The sequence below is a fragment of the Oncorhynchus mykiss genome, chromosome 16, assembly GCF_013265735.2.
Source record: "Oncorhynchus mykiss isolate Arlee chromosome 16, USDA_OmykA_1.1, whole genome shotgun sequence".
NCBI lineage: Eukaryota > Metazoa > Chordata > Actinopteri > Salmoniformes > Salmonidae > Oncorhynchus > Oncorhynchus mykiss.
Genome location: NC_048580.1, coordinates 59,807,225 through 59,823,141, shown reverse-complemented (window position 1 = coordinate 59,823,141; position 15,917 = coordinate 59,807,225). Strand labels below are relative to the sequence as shown.

At 44.7% G+C, this 15,917-nt stretch overlaps 1 protein-coding gene across 4 annotated transcripts; it reads right to left on the bottom strand.

Annotated features, from left to right (window-relative positions):
- Nucleotides 1-3,222: 3,222 nt before the first annotated feature.
- Nucleotides 3,223-12,671, bottom strand: LOC118936306 (cytosolic sulfotransferase 3-like). 4 transcript variants are annotated; one of them, XM_036947438.1, is made up of 8 exons: nucleotides 12,104-12,671; nucleotides 10,757-10,895; nucleotides 10,509-10,637; nucleotides 10,080-10,180; nucleotides 8,475-8,601; nucleotides 8,180-8,277; nucleotides 4,016-4,190; nucleotides 3,223-3,898 (listed from the first exon to the last, which is right to left on the bottom strand). In XM_036947438.1, exons 2-8 carry the CDS (start codon nucleotides 10,893-10,895, stop codon nucleotides 3,786-3,788), a joined length of 882 nt encoding a protein of 293 aa, XP_036803333.1. In that variant the 5' UTR covers nucleotides 12,104-12,671; the 3' UTR covers nucleotides 3,223-3,785. The 4 variants fall into 4 exon arrangements, with proteins under 4 accessions (XP_036803333.1, XP_021422441.2, XP_021422443.2 ...); XM_021566766.2 differs by having other exon boundaries at nucleotides 11,762-12,668; XM_021566768.2 differs by lacking the exon at nucleotides 12,104-12,671 and adding an exon at nucleotides 11,762-12,097 and having other exon boundaries at nucleotides 10,757-10,919.
- Nucleotides 12,672-15,917: the final 3,246 nt, after the last annotated feature.

Here is a 15,917-nt window from a genome sequence, read left to right as displayed (position 1 = left end):
TTTTTCACATATCTCTTCGATGATATATCGTTCGTGGAAGTGTGCTTTCTGTTCTGAATCCCAGGAGAAAATGCCCGCAGCTGAAGATTACGCACCAATTTAGACAAAGGACACCGGGCGGACCCCTGGAAAATGTAGTCTCTTATGGCCAATCTTCCAATGATATGCCTACAAATACGTCACAATGCTGCAGACATCTTGAAGAAACGACAGAAAGGGCAGGCTCGTTCCTGGTGCATTCACAACCATATAAGGAGACAATGGAAAACAGAGCCTCAGAAATTCTGCTCATTTCCTGTTTCGCCTGTAGCATGAGTTCTGTGGCACTCACAGATAATATATTTGCAGTTTTGGAAACGTCAGACTGTTTTCTTTCCAAAGCCGTCAATTATATGCATATTCGAGCATCTTTTTGTGACAAAATATTGCGCTTAAAACGGGCACATTTTTTTTATCCAATAATGAAATAGCGCCCCCATAGATTCAACAGGTTAATATCAAATACAATACACCACATTAACTGGAATGACATTCACTCTCACGTGTGAAAAAAAGACCCATTAGCAACACCTCCAACTCTTCTGATAAGCTGTCACCACTACATTGCCCCTGCCGCTATTCAATGTGCATGCGAATGAGTTGTTGGTGTCATGCCCTGACCATAGAGAGCCTTTTATTCTCTATGATTGGTTAGGTCGGGGTGTGACTAGGGTGGGTCATCATGGGGATTATGTTTCTATGTTGGCCATGTATGGTTACCAATCAGAGGCAGCTGTTTGTCGTTGTCTCTGATTGGGGATCATATTTAGGCAGCCATTTTCCCCTTTGTGCTTTGTGGGATCTTGACTATGGATAGTTGCTTGTTAGTACTATTGTTAGCTTCATGTTTCGTTTTGAGATTTATTGTTTGATTTTGCTGTGAGTTTCAATAAGAAATAAAAAGATGTGGAACCCAGATCACGCTGCGCTTTGGTCCAGTTATTCTAACGATCGTGACAGAAAATCCCACCAACAACGGAACAAGCAGTGTGCCCAGGAGGAAAGCCAGGAGTGGAAGACATCCTGGATGTGGGAAGAGATTATGGCAGAAGACAGAAGCCTGCCATGGAAGCAGGCGTAGGCAGCGAGGGAAGAACAGCGACAACGCCAGGGTTCACTGCCACGACGCAAGCCCAAAAGAGCCAGAAAAACTGTTTTGGGGGTGCACACAGAGTGGTTGGCGACGCTGAGGGGTGAGTCAGAGACCGAGGAGGTATATTGGGACAGATTGAGCGAGGAGTGGGCAGAGAAAGTAGAACCAGAGCCAACTCCCCATACTCACCGTGGGGAGAGTGTGACCTGTCAGGCACCATGTTTTGCGGTGACACGCACTGTGTCTCCAGTGCGCATTCACAGCCCGGTGCGTTCTGTGCCAGCTCGTCGCACTTGTCGTGATAAAGTGGGTATCTGTCCAGGACGGGTTGTGCCGGCTCAGCGTGCCTGGTCTCCAGTGCGCCTCCTCGGTCCAGGATATCCTGCGCCGGCTCTACGCGCTGTATCCCCAGTGCGCCTTTACAGCCCAGTACATCCTGTACCTCCTCCCAGCACTCGCCCTGAGGTGCATGTCACCAGCACGGTGCCACCTGTACCGGTACCACGAATCTGGCCTCCAGTGCGTCTCCACAGTCCAGTACATCCTGTGCCTTCTCCCCACACTCGCCCTGAGGTGTGTGTCACCAGCCCGGTACCACCAGTGCCGGGTCCAACGCGTCAGGCCTCCACTGCACCTCCACAGTCCAGTACGTCCTGTGCCTGCTCCTCACTCTCATCCTGAGGTGTGTGTAACCAGCCCGGTACCACCAGTGCCGGCCTCACGCACCAAGCTTCCGACAACAGTTCCCAGTCCATAGCTTCCGGCGACAGTTCCCAGTCCAGAGCTTCCGGCGACAGTTCCAAGTCCAGAGCTTCTGGTGACAGTTCCCAGTCCAGAGCTTCCGGCGACGTTTCACAGTCCGGAACATCCAACGACGGTCCACAGTCCGGAAACTCCAACGACGGTCCACAATCCGGAACCTCCTACGACGGTCCACGGTCCGGAAACTCCAACGACGGTCCACAATCCGGAACCTCCTACGACGGTCCACGGTCCAGAACCTCCTGAAACGGTCCACGGTCTGGAACCTCCAGCGACAGTCTGCAGTCCAAAGCCTCCTGCGACAGTCTGCAGTCCAGAGCCTCCAGCGACAGTCTGCGGTATAGAGCCTCCCGCGACAGTCTGCGGTCCTGAGCCTCCAGCGGTGGTTCTCAGTCCATAGTCCCCGGCGATGAACCATGGTCCGGAGCATCCGGTGACGATCCACGGTCCGGTGCCTCCGGCGACAATCCACGGTCCGGTTCCTCCGGCGACGATCCACGGTCTGGAGTCCCCGGCGACGATCCACGGTCCGGAGCATCCAGTGACGATCTCCGCACCAGAGCCGCCATTGAGGATAACGTATCCTCGAGCGGAGTGGGTGCTTCGCCCCACACCGGAACCACCGCGTTTTGTTTTGAGATTTATTGTTTTGGTTTTTCTCTGAGTTTTATTTAGAAATACAAAGATGTGGAACCCAGATCACGCTGCGCTTTGGTCCAGTTATTCTAATGATCATGACAGTTGGAAGCAATTTAGAAACTTTCATTAAACAAAAAATACATAATTTGATTTCAGGCAAATTGAATAAAGTATAATATTTTAAGTACAAGTACATGAACATCAATGTATTACGTTTAGTCATACTGTATACGAGTAGGAATTGTTACAGTTTCAAAGTATGTATATTTTTGAAACAGAATAAAACAATGCTTGATGCTTAATAATGCTCTTCTCCATTTACATATTCATTACTGTATTGACTCTCACGTATCACACTTTCACAAAAAACATGAAGACATGGCTAAAGGTCAATCAGATTTGTGAACATAATCCCTAGCTGTGTATTGCCGCTTTCCATTTTGTCTGTTGTCTGTAGCTTGTGAGGTGTGGAAACACTTTGTTGCTTTTATGGATTTTGTCTTGTTGCTTTTTGTGCCATGTTGCTCTGTCTGTATGCTACGTCTTGCTTGTCCTATGTTGCTCTGCGTTTGCTCACTGCTCATTGATTGTATGTATTGTAATTGCTTTTAATAACCTGCTCAGGGACTGCGGTTGAAAATTAGCCGGCTGGCTAAACCGGCACTTTTACTGAAACGTTAATTAATGTGCACTGTCCCTGTAAAAAAAATATCCTCAAACAAACATCAATGTATTACATTTAGTCATACTGTATACAGTATACGAGTAGGAAATGTTACAGTTTCAAAGTATGTCTATTTTTGAAACAGAATAAAACAATGTTTGATGCTTAATAATGCTCTTCTCCATTTACATATTCATTACTGTATCGACTCTCACTGTTTTTTTCTCAGACACTGAAAAACAGACCAGGCAAGAGGATTTACAAATAGCTCACATTGCTAAGAGTGTACTGTGCAGTATGTCCTCATTTTATTTTTGTTTTTAGTTCTCAACCTATAGCTCATATCTCAAAGTAGCATCAATCATTCTCAAAAAATTATATAAGACACTTCATGATCTTTCTCATTCACACTCCAGGATATGACACGATATGATCCTCACTCTGTATATTTCAACACTATAGCCCAGTTAACTGTGGACCAATGGAAGACTGGCACCCCAGCCGAGCCTATCGTAAGTCTATGTGCGCCAAATAAACAATCAATCAACCTGACCACAAACAATCAGACAATCAACCTGACCACAACCCCTAGACTACAGTGCGGAACTGTACGGTGGTGTTCTTCATCTTCTTCTTATAGTCTTCATCAAACTGTTCACTCTGGGCTACAGTGAAATGGTTCTTCCAGTCACCAACCTTTCCTGGAGTGTGGGAGAGTGAGAGAGAGTCATGAGCAAAGAAAAGGTGGTGGATATAGAGAGGGGAGGAGAGAACGACTGACAGAAAGAGAGATATAGGGGAGAAATGAAAAAGTCTACCTTTTCGCATGAATGGTGAGATCTTGAAATCCATGATTGGAACGGTGGAATAGTTGGCCATGCTGTTCTTCTTCATAGTATCAAACTGCACTCCTCCTCTCACCCTCTCCTTCTCCTCTGCTGAAGGAGACAAACCTAGGAAGGAGCACAGCCTGTCCAGCTCTCTCCCCGTATCCTAGAGGAAAACATACAGTGGATACTGTACTTGTAGTATTATCTAAAAGTATTATCTGCCAGTCCATGTTGTCCTGCATCTGAGTGAGGACAATCCCTAGCCCAAAAGACGATGCATGTGCTGATACCTTTGTCTTAGCGTGGGGACGGTACTGGGCCAGCACTCTCTGTGGGGCCAGGTCTCCATTGACTTTCTCAAACGCCGCATGTTGCATGTGACCCAATGACCAGTCATTCCCTTTGGCTAATAATTCTCTTACGGGTTTGGTTTTGTCTGAAACCTGTGGGAGGAACTTACCCACGTATGTGACCACGCCTAAAAAGGTCCTAACTTCAGCCACGTTCTGGGGGAGGAGCATGTATGTGACGGCACTGATCTTGTCCTTGTCCGGCTCTATTCCAGCTGCACTGAATCTGTGTCCCAAGAACAAGACCTCTGACTGTGAGAAGGTGCCTTTTTCATTGAGTGTCAAGTCAGTGTCCTGGAGTCTAGTCTGAACTGCTGTGAGTCCTCATGCTCTGCTTTGTCCCATCCGCAATCGAGCACACGTCCGCGTGGACTATGACTCCACTTTGCCCATCCAACAGCTGGGACATGCGTCTTTGTAATTGGACCGGAAGCGATTCCAAATGGCAAAACGTTGAAACAGTAGCGGCCAAACCGTGTTATAAACATTGTGAGCGCCCTACTCTCTGGTGACATCGGTATCTCCTAAAATCCTGAGTGGTATCCAGCTTTGTGATGACCTGTGAGCCATCGAACTGGACCGGCGACTGTTCGATGTGTCTCTCTCTGCAGAGTGCCTCATTCAAGTTAGTCATGTCCATGCAGATCCTTATGTCCCCATTGGCATTTGGGAACCACCACCGTCCCTGCACACCAGTCAGTGGGACTCTCTATTTTAGACACAGCCTCAATTTCTTCTATCCTCCCCAATTCGTCCTTTACTTTGACCAATAAAGGGATAGGCACATGGCGGGGGGTGGTAATGGCATTGGGGATGTCATCCTTCTTGAGGCAGATTTTGTAGTCACCTTGTAGCCTAGGAATTTCTTTTTCAAAACTTTGATTGTCAGACAGCTAAAAGTGTCCTCTCCTGTGACATTTCCTGCATTCCTCATCTTTCCAGTTGTGGAAAGGGGATTTCCCACATTTGCCACAAACGCTTGAACTGGTTACTGGCCCTGTCCGTGATTGTTTTTTCCACGTCTGTCTCTGTGTTCCCCTCAGGTTTTTTAGCACGATATGAGAATGCATATATTTCCTCACTCACTTCACTCTGTCTGCATAGAACTTCCTCTGCACAGCATTTCCTGCTGTTTTTTACTGTCTCACTGTGTGATTTACAGCTTTGGACAAGGTAAGCTGTGAATCCAACTATAACTTCAGAAAGTTAGATATTTCTTATTCCCACTAAAATCTGATTTTGGATCAGTTCTTTCCTGAGTGAGCCAAGCTGTCAAATTGACAATGTTCCACTAGCTTGTGAAGAGCTGTGATAAGGCTGTCGGCGGTTTCACCCAGCTTCTGTTTGTGCACATTAAACCAACCTCTCTCAAATATAATGTTGTGTTTTCCTACGAAATCTTTAAGGGCACTGCAGTTAAGTTTCTCTTCCTCAGTCAACAGTGAAGCCTTTAATATGTCCTCGGCTTCATCACCCATAGTGTAAACCATACAATCAACATTCTCAGCGGAGCTAATGCGAAATCTGTCAGCACTAGCCACTGGCCTGTCCAGGTTTGTGCAAGAGCGCATTGAACTTGGGAGTCACCAGACCTGAAATCCCACCAGCTTCTTCAATAGGGTCTAGCTGCAATGTCATCTGTCAGAGCAGTCATCCTTCAGGGTCTCTATGCTGCTACCTACTGATATGTCATCTCTCAGTGCATCTCTCAGGAAAAGTGGGGGTGTATAAAGGAACCACATTAGGAGAAGTGGGGATTTCAAAAAGAGTCTTGAAATACTAGAAACGCTGTAATTCTATAACAACTAGAACCACCATGGCTTGATATTTCAATTATTATTATTTTAAATATTCAATAATATTCCATATTCAATATTGAATATCACCCTTATAATAATATTCAATATTGTAAAATTAATGTATGCTCTTATAAGTAAAGGTAGCTAACGTTCAAAGACAACTCACACAACTTTGTGGGCTATACTCGGCCTTGTCTCAGGATCGTAAGTTGGTGGTTGAATATATACCTCTTGTGGTCTGGGGCCTGTGCTTTGGCAAAGTAGGTGGGGTTATATCCTGCCTGTTTGGCCCTGTCCGGGGGTATCATCGGATGGGCCACAGTTTCTCCTGACCCTTCCTGTCTCAGCCTCCAGTATTTATGCTGCAGTAGTTTATGTGTCGGGGGGCTAGGGTCAGTCTGTAATATCAGGTGTATTTCTCCTGTCTTATCCGGTGTCCTGTGTGAATTTAAGTATGCTCTCTCTAATTCTCTCTTTCTCTCTTTCTTTCTTTCTCTCTCTCGGAGGACCTGAGCCCTAGGACCATGCCTCAGGACTACCTGGCATGATGACTCCTTGCTGTCCCCAGTCCACCTGGCCATGCTGCTGCTCCAGTTTCATGTAGTTTATGTGTCGGGGGGCTAGGGTCAGTCTGTAATATCAGGAGTATTTCTCCTGTCTTATCCGGTGTCCTGTGTGAATTTAACTATGCTCTCTCTATTTCTCTCTTTCTAACTTTCTTTCTTTCGCTCTCTCTCTCGGAGGACCTGAGCCCTAAGACCATGCCTCAGGACTACCTGGCATGATGACTCCTTGCTGTCCCCAGTCTACCTGGCCGTGCTGCTGCTCCAGTTTCAACTGTTCTGCCCGCGGCTATGGAACCCTGACCTGTTCACCGGACGTGCTACCTGTCCCAGACCTGCTGATTTAACTCTCTAGAGACAGCAGGAGCGGTAGAGATACTCTCAATGATCGGCTATGAAAAGCCAACTGACATTTACTCCTGAGGTGCTGACCTGTTGCACCCTCGACAACTACTGTGATTATTATTATTTGACCATGCTGGTCATTTATGAACATTTGAACATCTTGGCCATGTTCTGTTATAATCTTCACCCGGCACAGCCAGAAGAGGACTGGCCACCCCTCATAGCCTGGTTCCTCTCTAGGTTTCTTCCTAGGTTCTGGCCTTTCTGGGGAGATTTTCCTAGCCACAGTGCTTCTACACCTGCATTGCTTGCTGTTTGGGGTAGGCTGGGTTTCTGTACAGCACTTTGATATATCAGCTGATGTAAGAAGGGCTATATAAATACATTTGATTTGCATTTTTTGCAGAACTGAAATTCCATACTGTCATCTGTGGAGACCATGAGTAACATCCGATAACCCAAGCGATGTCTTGAGTGGCACCTTTCGCACTCCACTTCTCCGTATATGGTTCCTTTCAAAACATCCACTCCTTTCAAAAGCCCCACTTTCCTGAGAGGTGCACTACACTGAGATTCCATATCATTAGGTGTCAGTATAGAGACCCTGAGGGATGAGTGCTCTGAGAGATGACGTCGCAGCTGGACCCATCTCGGCTTCTACCTCTTGTAACGTTGCCCGCAGTAACATAGTCCTCTCTCGTTAACTAGCCCAATTATGATCTACGCTGCTAATCTCTGTTTCTGTGCCCTCCTTGCTTTGAAACTGTCTGTCGGCTGTATGATTCACGTGGTAAGTCCTTCACGTTTTTGTGATTATTAAAACCATTCTGACACCATGTAGTATTATTTCAAATAAGGAGGCACAACAAGGTTCAAGCTTCAGCATGTCTACTGGGCTATGCTGTGCATGTCCTACATAGGTTACGGATACCCACAAGGGACATCCTATTACAGTACTCTTCCTCACTGAAAGCTAATTCTTGAGATTATCAATATAACATGGACATACACACTACCTTTATGTACGTTAATGAGCTACATAATCTGCAAAGAGGTCAGAACCTTTATGGCACAGGAGGTAGTTGTTCTACTCACCTCAATCATATCCTCATAGAAAACGTAGTGGAGTTTGGAGTGAGTCTGTGTCCTCTCCCACCAGCCAGTTACATGGTCGTACCAGGGACCAAACACCACTGAGGAAAGCAGCCATGTGGACGAGAGGATGTTAGCGAGATAGATAGAGTTGCATATATAGTCAGGAAAAATACTGATCAATAAGCCAGAATCACAGAGCCTCATCAACATCTGTACTGTGCTATCTCTCTTACTCATTGTAATTGATTTGTTCACAGACTCGTTCATTCACTCGTTTATTCTCTCATTCACTCACTCTTTCCATCCATGAATCTCTGTAAGAAGTTGTTCCAGTCTCCTGGCTCTGGGTCGGCCTTGTTCATACGGTCAAAGTGGAAATAAGACACTGCATTGTCCTTGGCATTACGGGCCACATACACTACCTACAGAGAGAGGGAGAGAGAGAGAGAGAGAAATCATTGCAATTACAACATAACTTGATGTAAGAGTATATTATTTAATTATACAACGGGTGGGTCTAATCTTGCATGCTGATTGGTTAAAACCACATTACAGCTGGTGTCTGTTCCACAAGTTACCACCGGCTAAAGCTATGATGTTGAAATGCCTATTTACTCTGTTCCATCTCACTGCGCAATCCACCGTCTCATCAGCCCATCCAGGCAATTTATAAACTTGATCTCCACTATAAAAAGCATCTAGACATTCTCACATTTCTTTTAGACTAGCATTTGTATAAACCTTGGTGTCTGTCTCTCTGACATTTGCAACATTGTTTCAATATTCAAATTCAGTCTCCAGCGGTCCCATAGTAATGAACGTGTTGGAAGTCAGGACAAGAAAGACAGGCAGGCAGCGTTTCTCAGCCAGTCGAAATCATGAATCAGCTGGCATCATTTTTATGGATATATACAAAGAAATGTCAATAGGAAACAGGTCAAGTGAAGTGAAATGCAGATAGTTTGCAGTCTTTTCAGCTTCAGTTTGAAGTGAGTGTGTTAGCTGTGTTGTTGGCTAGCTCCTCTGAACAACAGTGTCCTGACGAGAGATCATATTTTCTACATCAGGTGAAATCGCGCATCATTAGTTAATTGTTATGCATGTATCCAAATAAATGTCACTAGTAATTCTGGATGCTCTGTTTGACATGACTGTAAGTTAGCCATAGTTGGATAGCTAGCAAGCAAGGTATAAGAAAATCGCCAACCAGTATGGCAATCGAACATTTTGAACGAACGACTAAGGGGCGTCTATAGATACAGAACAAAAAGACATAACAACTGAGTCCCGTCTCTGGCAACCGAACCGATAGAAAGGATGACCAGCCGGCTTGGGTAGCAACCTTAGATTTTTGATGGGACTACATCCCATGGAAGGATGAAAAAGTATGAATAAATTCATCAAAATAATGTTTTTTAATTAACATTTGTCAACCCGTTGTATAAAAGTGATAATGCCCTCGAAGCTGGTGTTTGGAGGATATGGTGGTACAGTTTGCCGGACCTCGACTTCATCTCAGGTCCAACAACACCCATGTCAATATATCCTCCTAACACCGGCTTCTCGGGCAAAATCACTTAAACAAACCACACAGAAGGAAATGGAAGAGGAAAAAATTAGGACAACAAAAACTGTTTACAAAGACTGGAGACTTCGCAGTCCACACGGAGACGCACGCTGGTTCTAGAGAGGTTTGCAAAAGTTAGTGTATTGTGTTATGCTGCCCTCCATTGGGGATTCACACAAATTGTGTCATTAATTAAGTTCACTTACTGGACAAAATGCAGCACAGGAGGTTTGAGGATGCATAAATGTTAACCATATGCTATACCAGCAGACATGAGCAGAGTCAGATTCACAGCCTACACAGACAACAAGCAGAGAGTTACATATAATGTACCCTGCAGTTCTGCTCCCAGAAGGACTTGGGCACCAACTGGACTGGGAGGTGAGTCTTGATGAGGCGAGGAGAGGTGGATAACTTGTCTGCCAGCTCTGTTCCTGTGTGTACAGAGGGGTGGGGATCTGAATCGGTTACTTTTTGGAGATAAGGAAGATTTTTACAGTAAACCTGCTTATTGTCATGTAGCTGGAATATGTGATTGGCACAACTTCTCACAGTATACGATTTCAAGTCATTCAAAAAGTCCTTCAACTTTGTGACAGTAAAAAGGCTGTTGATGAGGACTTAGGTTATTGTATTGTGTGTGGTGTTTTCCGGATTCTGTTTTCAAGCATGACAAAGATTTGATCTACGCAGACTTTATTGATGTGTAATCAAGATAAAGGCTTCACAGTGTGTAGAGTTATATCAGGGTTGTATTCTAACCTGGAGGGATAATATGGAAGTCACTCTCCAGAAAAGGCACCCTCTCATAGATAGGCAGTGAAGTCTGACGCTCAGGGGCTGTCTGACCAAAATACAGCAGGTCTAGAATGTAGGAGACCCATGTGGTACCTGGGAGAGAGAAAGAGGGGGAGGGAGTATGGAGAAATGGGGAGAGAGAGGCATGTCAAAGATTTATTTCTACAAAATGTTGACAACACACAAACACACACACAAACACACACACAGACCTGCTTTGGGGTAAGTGGCAATGAGAATATCATCTGGCCTGGCCTGGAAGTTTTGTATGTTCTCCCAGTTGTCAGTGAAATAGTGGGTCATCGAGACTCCATGGAAGTCAAAGAGTTTTGGTCGTGGTGGCAGCTCCATCTGTTACAACAACACAGTCCACCTCTGATCAGAGAGATATTATCAGGGAGAGTTACAATAATCAACTATTCACTAATATTCTTGCTTCATTGAAGGATATTCTCCAGGTGACAAGAGGTCCCAGTTGCCACATATAATTCCTTGCCAGTTCTCTTGTCAAAATAAATACAGTACAGAAAATGATAGACTGTAGATGGTCACAATGACTTTCCAAAGCACAACTAGCTGACTATTAACATTGTATGTTTCCAACATAATGAGCCTGATATGTGATCTATAAAAAAAGAATTGGTTGAATAGGCCATTTGATCCTGTCTCTACAAAAGTAAGAAGCTGGTTATGTTACGTTAAAGGGAAAAGGTCTGCAGGTTTCCTGGCATGGTCTCTATAGGTAGATGGTCAGTAATTTCGGGACCAGATCTTATCTGTACACACTTCAAAACCAGAGCACAAGCACTTTCAGACATAGGCATGTAAAACCTTTGTCAGTCTCATGGAAAAGATCTAAGAAAAGGCAACAATCTCTTCGATTCTATCGAATAGTAAAATGTACATTTGAATACATTTCATAATATTTGCATTGGTGTCAGTAAAAACTTTGAATAACTTAAACAACTTTATCTGCTTTTGACCCATAATGAACTTCATGTTCACCACAGTCACATTTATTCATGCTAAAATACAAAGCCATCATGCACAAATACACAATAGAAAGCCATCTGCAGTAAGACAAACCAATTTGTGAGCAGAGAAAATAAATAAAAGTCAGTTACATTACACTCAAAATGTTGAAATATGTAAATAGAATCATTAGATATATCAGCTACTGGCACAGAACATTTGACAAATAAAAAAGAGAAGCTCACATTTTCCAGGTTGAATGGAATTCAGTAGTGTCCTGTTTGGCAACTCTTCTCAGCTTTTCAGTCTCTACTTGTCTCGGTACAAGCACTACTTCTGCTTCCCCTTCCCCTGTTCCTTTCTCTTCCCTCACTACAGTCAATGTATTTTCTCTCTTGTTTTGGTTCATATTTTCCAACCCAGCTTCGCATTCTTATCTTACCTCCACTCCTTCTTACATAAGTTCAGAACTCCCTCTCTTGTTACTGCAACCACAGATGTATTGTGTCAAGCCACCCCCTCCATATCCTTTTATTCCCCTGTTAGTGACCACCCTCCTTCTGCTTCACATGCACACATACACTCACTCTGATACTTCTTTCTTCTAATGGGTTCTAATTCTTCTTTCCAGTGTGTAGGTTGGTTTTTATTTCATGCACACATGTATGTGTGTATTAGCACTCCTCTCACAAATGATGTCACAAAATGGGTAAGGTGACAAGAGCCTAAAGCAACTCACTTCAATAAACACACATAAGGTTTTCAGCTCTTTCGAAGCTCCCTAGAACAGAGCAACATGTTGTCAAAGAAACTGGAGAATACCCATTCTCTCAGTCCTTGATTCATTCCACGTCTGCTCTGATAGGTCAGGCTAGCGGATATGAGCAGATTTCAACAGCACAGTGGATCCCCAGAGAGATGCGTAGAAAGTCTGCATGGGTCTGGTTCTAGATGACCTCTCCTCTCTCTTGAAGTAATGCACTGGTTGGATCCTTTGTGCTCTGGGTCTGTGAATTACCACTTCACCATAATGTTCTTTAGTCCTCAGGTACTTTCCCTCTTAATGTCATTGTTAAGCCTAATTTAATTTTACCCCTCGGACACATTGTTGGCCCCTTTTCAAGTAAGCACTTGCTTACCGGAACCAAGCGACCCTCGAACCAAAGAATTTGTCTACTCAGAGAAGGGGGGATTTGTGAAAACAGTTCCCATAATATGTTGTCTACAGGCAACAGTATATGTTAAGGAGATTGCATGTGTGTGCGTGACACAAACTGAAAATGGGAGTATGATTCTCTGAGGTATGTGCGTGACAGAGAGTATAGGGTGGAACAGAGTGAGAGAGGGAGGGGCACTCTTCCACCGCTCTCATGCAACAGAAAGATAAACTATTTTCACTCTTGCATGTCAGAGAGAAAGAGAATGTGTGCCTGTAATCAATCAATCAATCAATCACATCTATTCATAAAGCCCTTTTTACATAGGCAGATGTCACAAAGTGTTTATACAGAAACCCAGCCTAAAACCTCAAACAACAAGGAATGTGGATGTAGAAGCATGGTAGCAAGGAAACACTCTCTAGAAACGCAGGAAACTAGGAAGAAACCTAGAGAGGAACTTAGTTCTCTTGTACCCCTCTGCCTCTAGTCCACTGGGACACATTGTTGGCCCCTTTTCAAGTAAGCACTTGCTTTCCGGAACACTGAACCAAGCGACCCTCTGACCAAACAATTTGTCTACTCAGAGAAGGGGGGATTTGTGCAACCAGTTCCCATAATATGTTGTCTACAGGCAACAGTATATGTTAAGGTGATTGCATGTGTGTGCGTGACACAAACTGAAAGTGGGAGTATGATTCTCTGAGGTATGTGCGTGACAGAGAGTATAGGGTGGAACAGAGTGAGAGAGGGAGGGGCACTCTTCCACCGCTCTCATGCAACAGAAAGATAAACTATTTTCACTCTTGCATGTCAGAGAGAAAGATAATGTGTGCCTGAAATCAATCAATCACATTTATTTATAAAGCCCTTTTTACATCAGCAAATGTCACAAAGTGCTTATACAGAAACCCAGCCTATAACCCCAAACAACAAGCAATGTGGATGTAGAAGCACAGTGGCTAGGAAAAACTCCCTAGAAAGGCGGGAAACTAGGAAGAAACCTAGAGAGGAACTTAGTTCTCTTGTACCCCTCTGCTTCTAGTCCACTGGGACACATTGTTGGCCCCTTTTCAAGTAAGCACTTGCTTTCCGGAACACTGGACCAAGCGACCCTCTGACCAAACAATTTGTCTATTCAGAGAAGAAGGGGGGATTTGTGAAACCAGTTCCCATAATATGTTGTCTACAGGAAACAGTATATGTTAAGGTGATTGCATGTGTGTGTGCGTGACACAAACTGAAAGTGGGAGTATAATTCTCTGAGGTATGTGCGTGTAAAAATGTTCTAAGATAAATACACAATGCAAGAAGGCTAGAGAGCAATAGAACTAGTGCTTTTCAGTTCAACATCTTGATTAGGATCTGTGTAGGAATTTCAGTCCGGGACTCATAGCTACATGTGGAAGGTTTTCATTAGTCCAAATTGTCTATACATTGAGCCTGAAACGGGATACTTGGTATTTGGCCACTGCCTCAATTTCACTGCAAGGAATTCTAATTGGTCAACCACAGGCTAGGCCTGGGTAGAAACTACATCCTGGCTCTTTGTTCAGTGGAGAAAACACTGAGGACAGGGAAGAATAAACATCTACTTTCCAGCATAACAACTATGATTTGTTCTCTTTTAATAAATATATTTTTCTACTCCTGATTTTCTTTGGTGTCTGTGTTATTGAAGAATAACATCAACTGCTAAAGTGCGACAGCGAGTAAAAGGTGGAACAGAGTGAGAGAGGGAGGGGCACTCTTCCACCGCTCTCATGCAACAGAAAGATAAACTGTTTGAACTCTTGCATGTCACAGAGAAAGAGAATGTGTGCCTGTAATTAATCAATCACATTAATTTATAAAGAAACCAAGCCTAAGACCCCTAACAGCAAGCAATGTGGATGTAGAAGCATTGTGGCTAGGAAAAACTACCTAGAAAGGGAGGGAACCTAGGAAGAAACCTAGAGAGGAACCAGGCTGTGAGAGTTGGCCAGCCCTCTTCTAGCTGTGCCGGGTGAAGATTATAAGAGTATATGGCCGCTAAGGCCAGATTGTTCTTCAAGATGTTCAAACGTTTATAGATGACCAGCAGGGTCAAATACTAATCACAGTGGTTGTAGAGGGTGCAACAGGTCAGCACCTCAAGAGTAAATGTTAGTTGGTTCTTCATAGCCGAGCATTCAGAGGTCAAGACAGCAGGTGCGGTAAAGAGGGAGAGGGAGAGGGAGAGAGAGAAATAGGGTAGAAAACAGCAGGTCCGGGACAAGGTAGCACGTCCGGTGAACCGTTCTGGGTTCAATAGCAGCAGGCAGAACAGTTGAAACTGGAGCAGCAGCACGACAAGTTAGCACATCTGGTGAACAGGTCAGGGCTCCAATCGCCGCAGGAAAAACAGTAGAAACTGGATCAGCAGCATGACCAGGTGGACTGGGGATGGGGACAGCCAGGATTTATGAGATATGGTCCTAGGGCTCAGGTCCCGAGAGTGAGAGAGTGTACTTAAGTTCACACAGGACACCAGACAAGACAGGAGAATTTCACCAGATAGGACAGACTGACCCTAACACTCTGGCCCTGTCAGATAATACCCCCAGATAGGGCCAACCAGGCAGGATATAACCCCACCCACTTTGCCAATGCACAGCCCCCACACCACTAGAGGGATATCAACAGACCACTAACTTACTACCCTGAGACAAGGCTGAGTATATGAAGATTTCCTCCACTGCACAAGTCTGAAGGGGCTTCAAACCGGACAGGAAGATCATGTCAGTGACTCAACCCACTCAAGTCGAGTATTGCAAAAAAAGCCTGGCACGACGTGACGCACCCCTCCTAAGGACGGCATTGAAGAGAACTAGTGAGCGACTGACTCAGCCCACGTCATAGGGTCAGAGAATCCCAGTTGAGGGAGGGGAGCAGTCCAGGCAGAGACAGCAAGGGCGGTTCATCACTCCAGTGCCTTGCCATTCACCTTCACACCCCTTGGCCAGGCTCAATTACAGGACTTACTGAAGAGATGAGTCTTCAGTAAAAACTTATCTCACATGGATAGGCAGACCATTCCATCAAAATTGAGCTCTATAGAGAAAGCCCAGCCTCGAGCTGTTAGCTTAAAAATTCTAGGGACAATAAGGAGGCCTGCATCTTGTGACTGTAGTGTATGTGTAGGTATGTATGGCAGGACCAAATCGGAGAGATATGTAGGAGCAAGTCCATGTAATGCTTTGTAGGTTAGCAGTAAAACCTTGAC

Coding starts and splice junctions, on each gene's coding strand:
- LOC118936306 (XM_036947438.1), bottom strand. CDS start 10,895: ATGGAGCTGCCACCACGACCAAAACTCTTTGACTTCCATGGAGTCTCG. Junction 10,181..10,508: donor CTTCCATATTATCCCTCCAG/GTTAGAATACAA, acceptor CTGTACACACAG/GAACAGAGCTGGCAGACAAG. Junction 8,278..8,474: donor GAGATTCATGGATGGAAAGA/GTGAGTGAATGA, acceptor TGCTTTCCTCAG/TGGTGTTTGGTCCCTGGTAC.